The following is a 17,926-nucleotide window of genomic DNA, read 5'->3' as shown; positions in this document are numbered from 1 at the left end:
AAGCTAACAGATGTCTAGCAAATTAAAACAAAAATTATGACTTATAAACTGCTGATGTATCATCATTCCAGAACATCTTACAATTTACAGTGAATCATAAGATAAGGCTTCCAACTTGATGCCCCCCACAAGGTTCTCTAAATCTCTCTTCTCTCAGAATTGGAGCCCTGTGGAAACAAATTAGATGCAACATTCTGCCATCAAACCTGGGTAAACCTACACTTAAAGACACAATGTAATATTTGCAAGCACATCAAGGAGAAATTTGGCCTCAAGGATCCAAGGCTTTCTAATCTTTGTATAGCAAAGAGAAGATAAATGACTTGGCTCTCCTAAGTCATTTAAGGCTTCCACTGATCCACAGTGCTCTTTTCAAATAAGTGATGAATAAATCTGTTGAATCTATTCACCCCATCTCCTTGGTAGACATCAAGAGGAACACCACTACCTGGTAGCAATGACAAACTTCCAGGCTAAGGTATTCTAGAAGTTCTATAGCCAGGATGGAAATAGTATGAAATCTGGAGACAAGGACACAGACCACATCCACCATTTGTTAAATATTGAGACATCTGTTAAATGTGCTTGGTAATATCTTATCTGATTGCATCCTCAAACCTACAATTCTACTGGATAATGTTGTGCTTAGTTGCTCAGTCATGACCAGTTCTTTGCGACCCCATGGACTAGAGTCTGCCAGGCTCCTCTGTCCATGGGGATTCTCCTGGCAAGAATACTGGAGTGGGTTGCCATGCCCTCTAACAGGGATCTTCGCAACCCAGGGATCGAACTCAGGTCTCCTGCATCGTAGGCAGATTCTTTACCATCTGAGCCACCAGTGAAGCCCACTGGGTAATGCTACCCTTCCTTTATAAACAAAAATGGCTCAGTGGTAAAGAATTCGCCTGCTAATGAGGGACATGCAAGTTCGATCCCTGGGTCAGGAAGACTCCCTAGAGAAGGAAATGGCAAGTTCAGTTCAGTTCAGTCGCTCAGTCGTGTCCGACTCTTTGCGACCCCATGAATTGCAGCACGCCAGGCCTCCCTGTCCATCACCAGTTCAAGGAGTAGTCTACTGGCTGGAAGCTGCTTCTTCCAGTCTTAGAGAAAGGAAAAAAACACGTTGAGGTACTCTAGCCAACAACACTGGCTGAGCTCTCAGCTGGCACCAACTGCCAGTCATGTGGGGGCATCATCTTAGGTATCCCACCCCAATGAGCCTTCAGTTAACTCCAGCCAGCTCCATCTCACTGCAACTGAAATGGACAGTTCCAAGTGCAAACTGCCCAGCAGGGCCTGGTCAAATCCCAGAATTGTCAGATATAACCAAGTTTCATCTTAAGCCACTAAGTTTTGAGGTTGTTTGTTATATAGCAATAGATAACCAGAATACTGATATCAATTTACTTGCCTAGTAACAGTTTTTAAGTATTAGAGTCAGATCCTAAAAAGGTCCAGAACAAAATGTCTATTAATGCTGGGTGATGGGGTGTGGAGGTTCATTACCCTAAAGAAGCTCTCTCTTCCCTCCCCTACCGCAGAGCAGTCTCAGGTTTTCCAAGAAATGTCCTAGTATGGTGACACCCTCCACAACGTCAATTCCCTTCTGGCTTGAGTTCTTCCAATATAAAATAGGGTGAATAAGAGTCCCCTACCACCACCTTGTGCTAACTAATGAGAAAGGAATCTACAAGATGTTTACTTTGTTACTCAGAATACCATTACAAGTATTATATAAAAGGATCCAGATTTTACACATGAAACTCTAACTCCAATAGTAAAAAATATATTTAATGACTCATAAGACTACATTTGAGATTCACAGTGGGGACACAAAAGTATGCATATTACACCAATAAGTGAATAAGCTAAGAAGAAATTAGGGAAAGATTTTTTCAAATGAAAGAATCCTTGAGGGAAAAATTAATTAATTAATAAAAGTTACTTTCAGGCAAATCTCAGTGAGAGAAAAAGTCTATAATGTTTCCCAATATATGCTATTTTCATTATATTTTAGTGCCCATCTCTTATATTTTTCTTCCCCAGCATATTGGAGCTCAAAAGACCCATTCTTTTTTTTCAGAACTAGAAAGAAACTTACAACTTGACTAACTCTTCATTTTTTGTTTTTTTTAACTGGAGTATAGTTGCTTTACAATCAGTTATATCTATACATATATTCCCCCCAGCCTTTTTTTTTGGGGGGGGGGGGATTTTCTTCCCATTCAGGTCACCACAGAGCAATGAGTAGAGCTCTCTGTGCTATATAGTAGGTTCTCATTGGTTATTATATGTCAATCCCAATCTCCCAATCTATCCCTCCTTGGTATCCATATGTTTTCTCTCTACATCTGTGTCTCTATTTCTGCTTTGCAAATAAGCTCATCTATACCATCTTTCTCAGAGAAGGCAATGGCGACCCACTCCAGTACTCTTGCCTGGCAAATCCCATGGGTGGAGGAGCCTGGTAGGCTGCAGTCCATGGGGTCGCTAGGAGTCAGACAGGACTGAGCGATTTCACTTTCACTTTTCACTTTCATGCATTGGAGAAGGAAATGGCAACCCACTCCAGTGTTCTTGCCTGGAGAATCCCAGGGACGGGGAGCCTGGTGGGCTGCCGTCTATGGGGTCGCACGGAGTCGAACACAACTGAAGCGACTTAGCAGCAGCAGTAGCAGCATACCATCTTTCTAGATTCCACATATATGCATTAAGATACAATATCTGTTTTTGTCTTTCTGAATTATTCACTCTCTCTGACAGTCTCTATGTCGACCAACATCTCCGCAAACGGTACAATTTCATTTCTTTTTGTAGCTGGGTAATAATATTCCATTGCATATGTGCACCACATCTTCTTAGCCATTCCTCTGTTGATGGACATTTAAGTTGCTTCCAAGGATATAATGCTGTAAGAAACATGGAGTGTATGTATCTTTTCAAACTATGGTTTTCTCAAGGTATATGCCCAGGAGTGGGAATGCTGGGTCATACGGTGGTTCTAGTTTTAGTTTGTTAAGGAACCTCCATACTGTTCTCCATAGTGGCTGTGAATATATGGAATGCTTCATGGATTTGCATGTCATCCTTGCGCAGGAGCCATTGTCTATAACCTTCTCTGTACTGTTCCAATTTTATTATATGTGCTGTCAGAGAACTAACTCTTCATTTTAACAGTTGAGAAACTGAGGCCGGGGCAGTTAACTGAGCAGTGGAAAGTCAAACTGCTCATTACTAAGAGAACCAAACCCTTAGCACTAGGGCTACCAAATTCTCAGTTTTTATTTTACCAGAACTTTATTTCAAAATGTCTACGATGTTTAAAAAAATTTTTTTTTCTAGAGTTTCGGTGTGGAAAGATTAGGAAACCATGTTCTCTGTAATCAATGTCTTCTTCATAACTGTGTTAAAGTAGCCCCAGTCTGCTGAATCCAGCAGTCACAGTTAGGACGGCAACTGTAGAGAGCAGAGATGTGTAACTTTACAGAATCAGGCCACCAATCCCGGCTCTTCAGTCACTAACATCTTAGTCTAAATTACTGTCATCAAATATCATGGCTACCTTCCTGCTGATCATCACTCTAGAGACTGGGGCACTGCAAACTCAGAGATTCCATAATTCCCAAATAATTCCCAAACTTAAGGTAACCTTGAAGCAGACAGCAGGATAGCAAAAGTATGAGGGGGCAGATGAGTGGAAGACTTTAGGCACAGTAAGGAGGGACAAGGTATGTATACAGACAGCAGAGTCAGAGAAGGGTCTTTATATCAAAGGCATCTACATAACTATTCTGCCTGGGACACATGGTTTAGTTCCACAGCGCTATGTCTCTTTTCAGGCTTCCCATAAAACTCCTCCCAAGAGATGAAGACCTTCAAAATCAGACAAAATGTTACTTTCTTTTGAAACTCTCCATGCAAGCACGCTGCAATTCTTTGCAGCTCTCTACAATTCCAGAGGTTTTGCTACAACCTAAGCCATAGAAAACACTAAATGTGCCTCTGTACACACTACAAAATTGCACCAAACTGTCAGGGAAACAGGCCCAAATCCCTTTATTTCTTTTCCACCTCCTGCTATGAAACTGCAGAGAAAGCCCCTGGGTGCCTTTTGTTGCCTGGTAGCTGAAATGTTCAGCTTTTGGAAGTAAAATCAAGAGGCTTGAACTCACCACCCCAAGAAGATCCAGTCCCAATTCGGTAGTCCCTGACTCTCAAAGTCATGAAAGTTTCAAGTTCAGATAAAACCAAAACGCCTCACCCAGGAATTTGACTTTCAAGTATGTCCAACAAGGGTTGAAAAAAAGGAAGCAAGGAAAGAAAATAATTTCTTCTTCCCACATTTGTAGCAGTGTTTGACTATGTTGGAGGCGGGAGGGGGGTGACTGCTAACAGGAATCACGTTCAACCTCTGTCAAAAAGTGGCTTGCGAATGACTGGATCTGATATTCATTCACGTGTCGCCACCCCATTTTCAGTCCTGAGGCCAGATGACATGCTGACACAGAGAGTGGTCTCCAATCACTCTCATTCCCTTTTGCAAAACATGCAAGAGCAATGCAAGACACTCCTAGAGAAAACAGAGAATAAAAATAAAATAGCCTAGTAAATGTGTGGTAGGAAGAAAACAATATAAAGAGCTGTATTGACAAATCTTCTCATCAATGTATATGTTCAAACAAATGGCCAAAACTAAAGGAGAATCAAAATAAATACACCCCATGTTCAGACTGCTGTGGATTATCATTGATCCCACCACCACCACTGGATTATTGTTGACCTCACACTGAATCCACACTAAACAGCAACTTGAAGAACAGCCCCCACTACCCCAACCAGCCACCATCTTTACTTTCCATGGGGGGAATCGTGGGGGCCAAGGGAGTGCCCAGTAAGGAAGAGGATGGAAAGGGATGGGAAAGAGAAGAAAAAGCACACGGTCTTTGAAGCAACGTTTCCCCTTGTCCTAGTGAACTCTTTGTCTGGGTGCCGAACATGTTTGTGAGATCAAAGAAGAGAATCCAAACAAAACAAAAGAGTAGGCATCCCAGCCTAATTACAGTAGGTGCCCAGCGTATTGTGGTGCCAGCAGAGCATGGATGAACCTTTCATTCAAGCATTTGCTCTGCCGGTACCCCCACAAAACATGTCTCGTACGCCTTCTCTGCATTTCTCCAAGGTTTCCCCCAAAACGGCCCGCTCTATGTGTCACTCCTCTGAAAAGCAGGTCGTGAGGTGCGAACACACTGAAACATATGTTGATGGTGACTTGTTATTATCCTGACAATAATACAGACAGAGCAATAAACACCTCCACCCCGCACACCCACTGGTCAGTCCATTATGCAAAAGGAGCGCTTTCCCGAAGAAGACGAAGAGAAGAGCGTGCAGGAAGCGTTATTTACGTGCACATTACAGAACCATATACCGCCGCATCTGCATCCTACACAAAGCCCGAGATGGTGCAAGAAGATACACGCTGAGCATGGCACAGACTGGCCGCGGCAACACGGAGCCAAGCCCTCGTCCAATCAGATCCCCGTTAGAGGTGGACCTCAGGGTCGACTCTGTCCGATCAGCCTTCCCTATTATGACACCACGCTCTGCCCAACATCCATACTCCACCGGGAGCAAATCTCATTCGAGTGGTTGCTCATTTCTCCAACTGCCAAACCCTTTCTTTCATCTGCATCTACGTTATTCGTCCCTTAAAAAGCAATCTCAAGGCCTGGGTGCCCCCTTTCCGGCTCCGTTTTTCTTTTTACCTTTTCGCGTTCCTAGAAAGGATTAAATGTTTATTTCTCCAACGCGCAGGCTGAAAGGGCGGAAGGCAAACGCCTCTGCGAGCTCCGACAAGCGCCCGAGGGGCTGCGAAAAGTAAAGGCTGAGAGCAACGTGCGCGAAATCGTCGCGAATCGATCAGCCACAATAGTTGAAATCCCAGAAGCGCTCCAACTTACCCAAAATATGACATTGAAGCCAAATATGAAATACTTGATGCAACAACTGACTTCAGGGCCCTTGTAATGCTTCCCGGACATCCTCTGGGTTCATGAAGACACTTGCCCCGGCAGCCCGAGTTTGGAGCCCCGGAGCACCGTTGCTCGGAGCAGCCGGCGGGAAGCAGGGGATCCGGGACGGCGCTCGGGGCCGCGGCGCGGCGGCCAACCCGGGCTGAGCAGCGCAGGGACCGAGCAGCGGAGAGTGGCTCCCGCACCTCCAGCCCTCGGCGCGCGCCGAGGCCGCCGGAGCCGGGGTGGCCGCGGGCGGGCAGGGAAGCACGCTGCAAGCCCCGAGCTTCGCTGAGGCTGGCCCCCAGCACAAGGCGAGCTCCCAAGCCCGTCCGCTGGACGTTGGTCAGCCTCCGGGTTTCGGGCAAACGCGACCGCCGCGGATGCTGGTGGAGACGCTACTCGCCCGCCTGCCCGCTCGCGCGCTCCCTCCCACCCCTCGCTCCGCCCGCCGATCGCTCCGCCCGCTCGACCGGCTGCTCCTCCGCCCGCACCGCCCTCAGCTCCGCCCGCCTCCCGCCGCCCGAGCCTCCGTGAGGTGCGCGCGCGCGCGGGCTCGGGCGCTCCCGGGCGGCGGGAGGCACAACGCAGCCGCGCCGCCCCCTCCTTCCCGAGCTCTCCGCTCCTCCCGCTCGCTTCATCCCCGCCCCTTCTCAGGCCAGCCGGGAGCGCCGCGGACCCCCGAGCACTGCGGGTAGGTAGGGAGGATGGCAGGCCGAAGGGAGGTGTAAGGATGCCCGGAGAGCGCGCCCAGTGGGAGCAGCCTTGGAGGAGTGACTGGAGTTGATGGTCCCCGTCTGCCACCGGCGGCAGCAGGCAGCTTCTGGAGGGACCTGGGGGAAAGGATCGCTTCGGGGTGAGAGAGCTGGTTGAGTTGGGATCCTCAGGACGAATCCTTCCCCCTGCGCTCCACTGCAGGACGCGCATCCTTCTGGGTGTAGCTTCACTCACACCCCCTGCTCCACCACCTGGTTTTGTAGCAAGAAAAGACACGGGGCCACCGAGGCGGAGAGGAAAGAGGTCACAGACTTTGGAAGGAGCAAAGGGGAAGGATGAGATGTCAGGGAAGGGGTGGGGGAAGAGACGGGAAATGGGAACGAACCCGGAGGATTGCATAGGAAAGTCCCCTGAATTCCCCTGAATGTGGCTCCAACTCAGCCTCCCCACCTGCGAGAGAGAGAGGCTTATCCTGGAGACGGGGACGAGGTAGGAGAGATGGCCCAAAGGAATCCGACTCACGACAGGATCCTTGCCCTAGGGCCTGTCGGCGACAGAAATCCGGACTGCAGATGCCCCCACAAGACGGAATAGTGCCGAAGGACCCTGACCGGTCCTCACTCTAAGGAGCAATCCTGGAGTTCTAGGATGGTCTTCTGGGGAATCTGAATTGGGTTTATGGATCATGAACGACTAAGCTTTTGACCTCTGAGGAAGGAGAGAATGAAGCTGGATATTATTTTGGAGCCCTACCTGAGCATGTGTGCCCATTGGTTATGTAACTGCCTTCCTCCTGGGGCACTGTCATAGGTGCTGGCAAGCAGGTATCAGTATTTCACGAAAAAAGAATGAAGAACTGCCCAGAACTGTGTGTAAACATCTGTGGGTGTTTCAAGCCTTTAAAAAAAGGCTTGAAAAAGCTGCAAAGAGATGAGATCAGGGAAATTTTCCAGCACCATACCAGTGAAACCTGGTACCAGGCACAGAAATCTGCATGCTTCCTAAGCTCCCAAGAGATCCTTTAATAGGCTTGATAACATTTGGCATAGGATTTCCCTAGTTAACCACCCCCTCACTTTTCTCAAAACCTAGCTAGCTAGTTGACAGCCTACATGGAGGAGCAAGAAGTTACTTTTTCTTGCCATAAACCACACTTAAACAGGCTTGGCCTTGAGAGGGATTGGGGCTATACTGAGGTCACAGGTAGGAGCCAGGGTCCCCACAAAGGTGGAAGAACCAGAAGATCGTAGAATTATGACACTGGTAACAGTGACTTCAGCCCTTTGGATGAAATAACCCTCTCTACCTCGAAAGTGTCCTCTACCCACCCAAAACACACAGCAGACTACCACCAATCTGGTGGGCTTCAAAGGCAGTCTGCCCTTAGTAGCCGATTCCCCACTAACAGGAAGGTGCTGCCACACTTTACATAAGCTGTTGGTGCCATATTGTAATTCTTCGTATATGTAAGTAGAGCAGTTATTGCGGATTCCTGGGTAAGTCAGAGGAAATGTCTTTCTTAAGGTGATATGACACAACTCAGAAAGTACTAGAAATCAGATCCAGCTGATGACTGAGTTGATCCTACGCAGGATTTGTCTTTGAAATAAACCCCAACAGAGAAGAAGTTCAGATAACTCTGGTAATTTGGGGCAGGGGACTAGCTGAATTCTCATTTCATATGTCAAAGCCAAGTTCAAGGAGGATTTATGAGTTAAATATATTTTGTAAAGCAAACCAGAAAATATAATTGTTATTTAGTCACTAAGTGAAAAGTGAAGTCGCTCAGTCATGTCTGACTCTTTGCAACCCATGGACTATAGCCCACCAAGCTCCTCCATCCATGGGATTCTCCAGGCAAGAATACTGGAGTGGGTTGCCATTTCCTTCTCCAAGGGACCTTCCCAACCCAGGGATTGAACCCAGGTCTCCCACATTGCAGGCAGACACTTTTAACCTCTGCACCGGCATGTCCAACTCTTTGTGATCCCATGGACTGCAGCATGCCAGGCTTCCCTGTGCTTCATTATCTCCCAGAGTTTGTTCAGATTCACGTTCATTGAGTCTGTGGTGCTACCTATCCACTCATCCTCTGCCACCTCTTCTCCTTTTGCCTTCAATCTTTCCCAGCATCAGTATGTTTTCCAATGAAAATAGAATACTATTGGTTAAACCTCTGGCTAGAAGTATTTCTCAACTTAGAAGCAATAGAAGGAAATAATCAACAGAGATGACTGGGTAATAGCTTAAAACTTCTATGTGTCAAACATTGTTTTAAACAAGGACATAGAGGACCTCTCTGGTGGTCCAGTGGCTAAGAATTTGCCTTGGAATGCAAGGGAGCCTGGTTCAATCCCTGATCAGGCAACTAAGATCCTCCATGTGTCGAGGCAAGCAAAGTGCAACAATTACTGAGCCTAGATCCCGCATGACCCAACAAAGATGTTGCATGCTGTGACTAAGACCCAACACAGTCAAATAGATCAGTATGACATAGAAACCTAAACCAAAAAAATGGTGACAGCAAATATAAAAAAAAAGTATGAATATCTTAGTAGGGCTCACACAGTAAAGTAAAATACAAGATCTCAGTGATTGAATAAAAGCAGAAAACAGATCACATACAAAGACATCAGATAATAATAAATATGGTGAAAATTAACTTTACAGTAATTAAAGAAATAGACATTAACTCAGTGGTAAAGATATAGAGATAATAAGCAATGGTTTGCTCATACATTGCTGGTGTCATTATAAACTGATTCCATCCATTTGCAAAGCATTTTGGTTATATGTCGTAGGTCAGGGTGCTCCTGCATTTTGACTCAGCAGTCCCACTTCTGGGAATCTAGCCAACAAAATACTCCAAAATATGAGAAAAGTCCTGTGCCGCAAGTTGTACATCACAGCAGTATTGAAAACTTGGTGACAGCTTGAAGATGCTAGAATAGGGGCTATACCCAGCTCCCTGTACTCTGGACCACGGCGTTGCTTCGTGTTTCTCTGCTTTGCACACATCATTGCTGCTCTCTCCCTAAGCACTCTCCTTGCCCTGTGTCTGTGAGCTGAGCCCTCTTAGTTATCCTCAACACTTCCAATCAGCATTTTCCAGGCTCCCTCTTTATCTCCTCAGCACCTCCTACATTCTCCCAATTTGGCACTTGGAGGTTACCTGTAATTACTTGTTTACCTGCCTGTCTCCTCCACTCTGCTACTCCCTCCTTCAAGGGTGTGGTCCATCTCCTTTTAATCTCAGAATTACTAGCACCCAGCCAGTGTTTCAGGTGCTTAATAAATATTTATTTTAAAAATGGGTGAGTCATTTACTCAAATCTTTTACAGGCATTAAAGATGATGATTATAAAGAGTATGTGGTAACGTGACTGTATTGTAATGTTCAACTTTATTTTTGTGGAAATATCTCAAAGTAATAGGAAAGTTAAATGAAACAAGCAAGATGCGAAATGGTATACAGTGTAGGTTGCCATTTTTTTAAAATAATAATAATAATAAATTGTGTTGACAAAGAAGAATGGAAAATTTATATATGCACACTTTCCCTTGTTAATGAGTAGACTATGTTTGAAAAAAATTTAGGTGTTACTTGTTTCAAAATGATAATGGTTGTTAGACTATGGAATTGTGGGTGATTGTGTTTTCCTGTTTCTGGTTTCTATTTAATGTGGTTATATTGCTTTCACAATGACAAAGATAAAATTATAAGTAAAGACAAACAAATAACTAAGTAATCATTATATTTATTTCAGCACTACCTTTCATGACTCAATAAATTCTGGCCTATTTTAAGGGGAAAAAAAACAATGAGAGTAATTCTCTCCCCTGAGACTCCCCTACAGCCATCTCGTTTATAATTCTGAGGTTGAAAAAAATGGTTAATAAGTTTAATTACTGAAAAGATAATTAATCTTTCAATGGCAGTACAGATAGGTAAAGCACGTTCTTCTAATAGTTGCCTAGCTAAGCAGCAAGATATGACAATAGCTTTTTAACCTAAGACACCAGATTTAATGAGCTTGTCACTCTCTCTGTATTTCGCTCTCCCCATCACCTTTCTGCCTCCCTCCTTTCTGTCTTTCACTTTCTGTCTCTCTGCTCCTCTAGTCCTATATTTTTCTTTTCCTTCTCTGTGGCCAGCACTGACGACTGCCTCCCCACCCACTGTTCCAACGTCCCTGCTCTTTTCAGGTCCGTATGCTTGGGGAAATGAGCCCCGGCCCAGCTCCACTGGGTGAATCTTGACCTTCTGAGCCAGACCTGGCTCTGACCAGTGTTTGGTTCAGAAATGGGCATGAGACACACTTCTGATCAGTGAGGAGAATCTGCTGGGTGTTCCCTCACATCTAAGAGAAGTTTTCTTTTTGGCCTTGGATGTAATTGCATTTGACAATAATAAAGACTGTACCAAGCCGGGCAGAATGAGAAAGTGAAAAGAACCTGGGCTTCTTGCTGCTGTTGCCTCGCTGACTTAACCTCTCAGGACTTCCTGTCACAGGAGAGAACTTGCTGAGGAAGGCACTGTAAGAAAGGTTTTCAGTTTCATGCAGCTCAAAGATTCTATTTTATTAAACACTCTCCTCTGGTATTTCCTCCCAAACCCTTTGATTTCTCTACTTGAATAGCCACCAGTTTTCCACGTTTCTCTCAGTACCACTGTTCCCCTCTCCTCTTTTCTATTCCCCAACCATTCCTGTCTCTCTTCAACAATTACAGAGGGAAACTTTAGCACAGCCTGCCCAACTCACACCCACCCCTTTCTCTCACTTTCTCAACCACAAAGTGCTTCCCCACCTCTGCCTCATTTGTACCTTAGGGCTGACAGGCCTGGGTTGATCCAGGCTGGGCCAGCCCCTGAGTGTGTCCCTCTCATGTTGGGATTCATTAACAAAGGAATCCCTGCATAGTAGAAAGGGAGGTGAGGCTTTTTTAGGAGAGCTGGAGGGGCTTGTGTTTCCAGGAGGAAGCCAAGACTCACTCTCTGCAGAAAGAGGAAGGAAGCACAGACATCAAGAGAAGCAGGGGCAGAGACTCTTAACAACATGGGCCGCGAACACAGTGGTGTGTTTTGTGCTCTGAAAAGCTTCCGGCCCTGCTTAAAGGCTTTCTATTTCTGGATTTCTTCAGGAGAACCCGATCCTTGAGGTTTCAGAAGTTTTTAGACAGAATTCTTCCATTGTACTCCACTGTGGCTTAGCTGCTTCAAAGTGGGCATCTTGTATTTGCAAATCAAAAAACCTGGATTAGGGCTTCCTAACTAGCCTAGCGGCTGGGAATCAATCCCTGCTCCAGGAAGATTCCACGTGCCGCAGGGCGGCTGGGCCTATGTGCCACAAGTACCGAGGAAGCCACTTCAGTGAGAAGTCGGGCACCACAGCAAAGAGTGGCCCCTGCTCGCCACAACTAGAGAGACCACATGTAGCAACAAAGAACCAGCACAGCCAAAAATAAAAGTAAATAAGTATTTAAAAAAAAAAACAGATGTTATGGGGAGGGAGGTGGGAGGGGGGTTCATGTTTGGGAACGCATGTAAGAATTAAAGATTCAAAAAGTAAAAAAAAAAAAAAAACTTTGATTAAAGCAAGTCATCTCACCTCAAATCCAATGAGATCAACTTAAAGCATTTTGAATTGGCCTAATATAAATTTGTTGTATTTAATGAATCAAATATTTTGCCTACTGTTCTTTAGTTGAAAAGTGAGTGAATTAAAATATTAAAATATTTCTCTAAAAAAACAATGGATTCCCCAGGATCAGTATCACCTCCGTACCCTTCTCATCCTGTGCCCACACATACCCATTAAAAAGACCTAGTTTTCAGGGCCCCAGGAAGAACATGAAGAAAGCATATCTGTCTCAGAAATATGATTAAACAAGCATACATAGAACATAGTTGTTTCACTTTTAAAAATCAATTATAATTGCTTATGTAACAAAATGAATTCTCTCTTTTACAAAATATGACAGAGCAGACATTGATTTTTTTTATTCCACCTTCTTTTGGAAATATCACCTCAATTTCCTCCTGCTTTGGAGATAGCCAGCAAGGCCTCTAAATCAAGGTGCCAGGCCTTACCAGGGGCAAGCACGTGACACACGTTTGGCCATTCAGAAGCTGCCTACTTGATACCGTGCAGAGGGAGGCAAAGACCAAAAGCTACCTGGAGTTCGTTGATTGCGCGCTCGGACATCCCGCCTGAGGCTGCCCTTCAGGATCCTCCCTGGCTCTTCTGGTCTCCCTCCAGTCCTGTGAGCTACCTTATTTCCTCCTAGTGGATTTCCTTCCTGATTAAGTCAGTCATTGCCTGTTTCTATGACTTAGACCAAAAAAATTCCTAAGCAGCAGCATGGGAACTTTTGAAACTGCACTTTTCAGAAAAAGATGAAAATGTTATCTTTTTTTTCTGATTTCCAAAGTAGGATATCCTTATTATACAAGTTAGACAATACACAAAAGTTTTTCAAAACTCACCCATGACAACAGTTCCAAAGGAAACTGCCGTCAACATTTTGATATATTTTCTTCATTAATAAATATTTTTATATGATTGATCTCATTCTGCAGAGGAAAAAACCCTTAAACCTATTATATTTCCCATTTGCAGGTGCCCCCAAATAGTGCAGAGAAGCCCTCCATCAGAACAGAAGCAAGACCATCTCAATTTCCAGGCTGTGGTTACCAGTCAGGGTTCCAACCTCAGTGCCCCATATCGCTAGCACTTGAGTGTTTTCCTTTTCCACCACGGATCAGTCTGTTTCCTTTCTTGCATGGCAAACATTCTCGCATGCTCCCTTACATTCCAAACTCACTCCTACCTCCAAACAATCTCAAAGTTCCATTTCCACCCCAAAACTCCACCCTTCCTTTCATCCATCACCAGTTCAAATTATTTTGCAGTTAAGTATTTCAGCTCCTCAAAAATCTGCCCCCATTTAACACTAGACATGCTAATCCTATCTAGTAATTTCCTCTTTCACTATTTGGTTTCTTTTGCCTTCTAAAAACTTTGCTTTTGTGATATATCTGTATTGGTGGAGCATTGAACTTAATGTCCAGAAACAGGGAATATATATTAGCAGATTCATCAGATATTCATTTAAGTTTTATTATGCAGAATCAATTAACTCAACAACAATTATTTATTGAGCACAATTCCCCTTAAGACACCTTTCATCATGGTTTCTGCCCTAAAAGTGAAATGGAAGAAATAAACAGAGGTAAGGACACAGGTCAGAACAGACTGCTACAATTTCTACCAAGTACAATGTGACGTAGAATCATGAAAAAAACACTATTCCAGTTCTACTTTTTCTTTTTCTTTTCTTTTTCTTTTATTTCTTATGGACAAAGAAACAGTGGTGTGGAATATATCACAAAATTCAGGTTTTATATTATACTTAACCACACTGGTCTAGCCATTGTGGAAAACAGTTTAGTGGTTCCTCAAAAAGTATTAATATATGATTCAGAAATTCTACTCCTAGGTATATACCCAAAAGAAATGAAAGCAAGGACCTAAAGAGATACTTGTATACCAATGCTCACAGCAGCAAAAGAGCCGAAAGGTGGAAACAGCCCAATGTCCATCAACAGATGAATGGATAAACAAAATATAATAGATATACAATAGGATATTACTAGCTTTACAATGGAAGGGTATTTTGATATATGCTACAAGGCTGAATCTTGAAAACATTATGTTTTGTGAAAGAAGACAGATATATACAGACATGTATGATTCTACTTATATGAAGTATTTAAAGAAGGCAAATTCATGGAGACAGAAAGCAGAATAGGGAGTAACAGAGGTTGAGGAGAAAGAACTATTGTTTGATAGGTACAGGGTTTCTATATGAGATGATGAAAAATTATGGAAATAGATATTGGTGACGGTTGTGCTGCTGCTGCTGCTGCTAAGTCGCTTCAGTCGTGTCCAACTCTGTGTGACCCCATAGACGGCAGCCCACTAGGCTTCCCCGTCCCTGGGATTCTCCAGGCAAGAACATTGGAGTGGGTTGCCATTTCCTTCTCCAGTGCATGAAAGTGAAAAGTGAAAGTGAAGCCTCTCAGTTGTGTCCGACTCTTAGCGACTCCATGGACTGCAGCCCACCAGGCTCCTCTGTCCATGGGATTCTCCAGGCAAGAACACTGGAGTGGGGTGCCATTGCCTTCTTCGGGGGATGGTTGTAGAACATTGCAAATACTTACTGCCACTAAACTGTACAGTTGGAAATGGTTAAAATGGTAAACTTTATGCTCTTTATATTTTAGCACAATAAAAAAATGTCTACACTTACAACAAATAACAAACTGAAGAATGGTTCGAAATACAGAAATCAGTTGCTCACTGAAGTCTATGATCAAAATTAAACATCCAGTATATGCATCTAAGGCTATAAGTTATGTGTGTCCCCACTTAGGGAAATCTAATAGAAGCATATAAATTAATGGATCTATTTTATAGAGGGATTTATCCAAGGATTCCTTTAAAAAGGAGCTTCCCCGTAAACTTTATTGTTTGCTAATTGATCACGAGCAACCTAAGAAAGTCTGTTGAGAGCAGAAACACTCTGTGGAAAGAGGAATCAGGAAGCTGAGGTCTCTCTCTAGCACACAGTCTCCCACACAGGAGACCAACCACATGTGTTTCTCTCTCCCCAGAGGAGCTCTGGCCCCTTTCAAGGCTTCTAGGAGAATCCAACATAGCTGAAGTGAGTTGGGGTTACGATGGTGAGAATAGGAAAAAGTGAAAGTATTAGTTGCTCAGTTATGTCTGATTCTGTGTGACCCAATGGACTGTAGCCTGCCAGACTCCTCTATCCTTGGGATTTCCCAAGCAAGAATACTGGAGTGGGTTGCCATGCCCTCCTCCAGGGGATCTTCTTTAACCAGTGATCAAACCCAGGTCTCTTGCATTGCAGGAGGATACTTCAGCACCTGAACCACCAGGAAAGCTCCTGGTGAGAGCATTAGCTACCTTCTAAGGTAGATGACCTGAGCTTTCATTTCAATCACTCAGCAACCTTTTCTATTGGACCACAAACTCCTTGAGGGCAGGGATCAGATTTCTCTGTAGTATGTTACCTTGCAAGCACGTCGCATGCACTGGCTGCCTATTATTCCTTACCTGATGAATTAGTTAATAACCTTTGTACAAAATGTCAATGAAAGGTCAAACAAAAACAGTCAGGCAGCTCTGAAATTATAATAGATAAGAAATCCATTGAGTCATAAAAGTTCAAATGACACAGGTAATCTTAGAGAACCTCTCCTCAAAGCCTAAAGTGAGCAAAATCTGTGTCCATGCTTATCCTACCTTCTCCTACAAAGGGGACCTATTTTCCACTGCATTTGTAACTCTGTCTTATACCCAAATGTACCACATTCACTGGGTTCATAAATACTGTTGACAGAATGAATGACAAGGCAAAAAATAGCTTGCAGTACTTTTCATTTTTTACAAGTGTGGAAAGCATACTAAACCATCTGCTGATTAAAAATATGCGTGTTTTGACTTGCATATGACTCAAATTAACATACATAAATCCAGCATCTCCACATCACTAGATTCACAGCCACAGCCAATAAAGTTCCATGTTTCTTCAGATTCATCAATCCCAGAGTGACATGGTTAAGTTATCAGGCACAAAATACACAGTAATGGTTTATAACTAAAAGCTAACTCATGCTTTATTTCAATTCAATGATCATTTATCCTCTAAAAATAAAATAGGCCTCAGATCATTGGGAATCTAAAATTTTATGTTCAGATTTGCTCTATAAATACCTCACGTCACCATGGGAAACTAAAATTTGAGGTACAGAACAGAAACCATCATCCCTCAATATAATGAGTTAGGATTAGCCAAAGCCTGTTGTTGGGGCTTCCCTCATAGCTCAGTTGGTAAAGAATCTGCCTGCAATGCAGGAGACTTGGGTTCAATTCCTGGGTTGGGGAGATACCCTGGAGAAAGAAATGGCAACCACTCCAGTATTCCTGCCTGGAGAATCCCATGGACAGAGGAGCCTGGCAGGCTACAGTCCATGGGGTCACAAGCGTCGGACACAAGTTAGTGACTCAACCAACACCAAAGCTGTTGTTTAGTCGCTTAGTCATATCTGACTATTTGCGACCTCATGGACTGTAGTGTACTAGGCTTCTCTGTCCGTGGTGCTCCCCAGGCAAGAATACTGGAGTGGGTTGTTATTTACCTCTCCAGAGAATCTTCCCAACACAGGGATCGAACCTGCATCTCCTGCATTGCACGTAGATTCTTTTTACCTCTGAACCACTAGAGAAGCCCATTAACCAAAGTATTACATGTTGAATCCTAGCACCTCGCTGCCTTACATAACCCCAGAAAGGTATATGGTCTCAAGTTGCAGCTTCTAGAACTTAGCTTCTACCTGCCAGTCTGCTACCACTGGTCCATCACCACCACATTCCCTCCAAGACTGCCTGGAGCAGAGAAGATTCTCTGAGAAGCAGAGAAACAGCTCTGTATTATAATACTGATGTACTACTAATCCTATATACTGTACTACTAATAGACTTGTCAACCCCCATGGAAGGAGAACACATCCAAACTGCAAACCTAGGTCAGATGCAACATCAGTTCAGTTCAGTTCAGTTACTGAGTCCTGTCTAACGCTTTGCGACCCCATGGACTGCAGCACTCCTAGAGTTTACTCAAGCTCATGTCCATTGAGTCGGTGATCCCATCCAACCATCTCATCCTCTGTCATCCCCTTCTCCTCCCACCTTCAATCTTTTCCAGCATCAGGGTCTTTTCAAATGAGTCAGTTCTTCTCATCAGGTGGCCAAAGTATTGGAGTTTCACCTTCAGCATCAGTCCTTCCAATGAATATTCAGGACTGATTTCCTTTAGTATTGACTAGGTTGATCTTGCTGTCCAAGTGACTCTCAAGAGTCTTCTCCAACACCACAGTTCAAAAGCATCAATTCTTCTGCACTCAGCTTTCTTTATAGTCCAACTCTCACATCTATACATGATTACCGGAAAAACCACAGCTTTGACTAGATGGACCTTTGTTGACAAAGTAATGTCTCTGCTTTTTAATATGCTGTCTAGGTTAGTCATAACTTTCTTCCAAGGAGCAAGCGTCTTTTAATTTCGTGGCTGCAGTCACCATCTGCAGTGATTTTGGAGCCGCAAAAAAG

The 17,926-nt window shown here is 44.1% G+C and overlaps 1 protein-coding gene and 1 non-coding gene across 2 annotated transcripts in view; both read right to left on the bottom strand.

The window, feature by feature from the left end:
- The window catches only part of TSPAN5 (tetraspanin 5), a 187,206-nt gene extending 180,791 nt beyond the window's left edge, over positions 1–6,415 (bottom strand). Inside the window, exon 1 of the mRNA XM_004009684.5 lies at positions 5,961–6,415. Within this exon, the coding sequence (XP_004009733.1) occupies positions 5,961–6,041 (81 nt within the window). The 5' untranslated portion in view covers positions 6,042–6,415. The remainder of the gene's footprint in view (positions 1–5,960) is intronic.
- LOC114115435 (U6 spliceosomal RNA) lies at positions 3,052–3,158 on the bottom strand. Its single transcript, XR_003589778.2, has one exon. It is a non-coding gene; the product is annotated as a U6 spliceosomal RNA (small nuclear RNA).
- Positions 6,416–17,926: the final 11,511 nt, after the last annotated feature.

This window comes from Ovis aries, chromosome 6 (genome assembly GCF_016772045.2).
Source record: "Ovis aries strain OAR_USU_Benz2616 breed Rambouillet chromosome 6, ARS-UI_Ramb_v3.0, whole genome shotgun sequence".
Classification (NCBI taxonomy): domain Eukaryota; kingdom Metazoa; phylum Chordata; class Mammalia; order Artiodactyla; family Bovidae; genus Ovis; species Ovis aries.
This window is presented reverse-complemented; position numbering and strand designations above follow the sequence as displayed.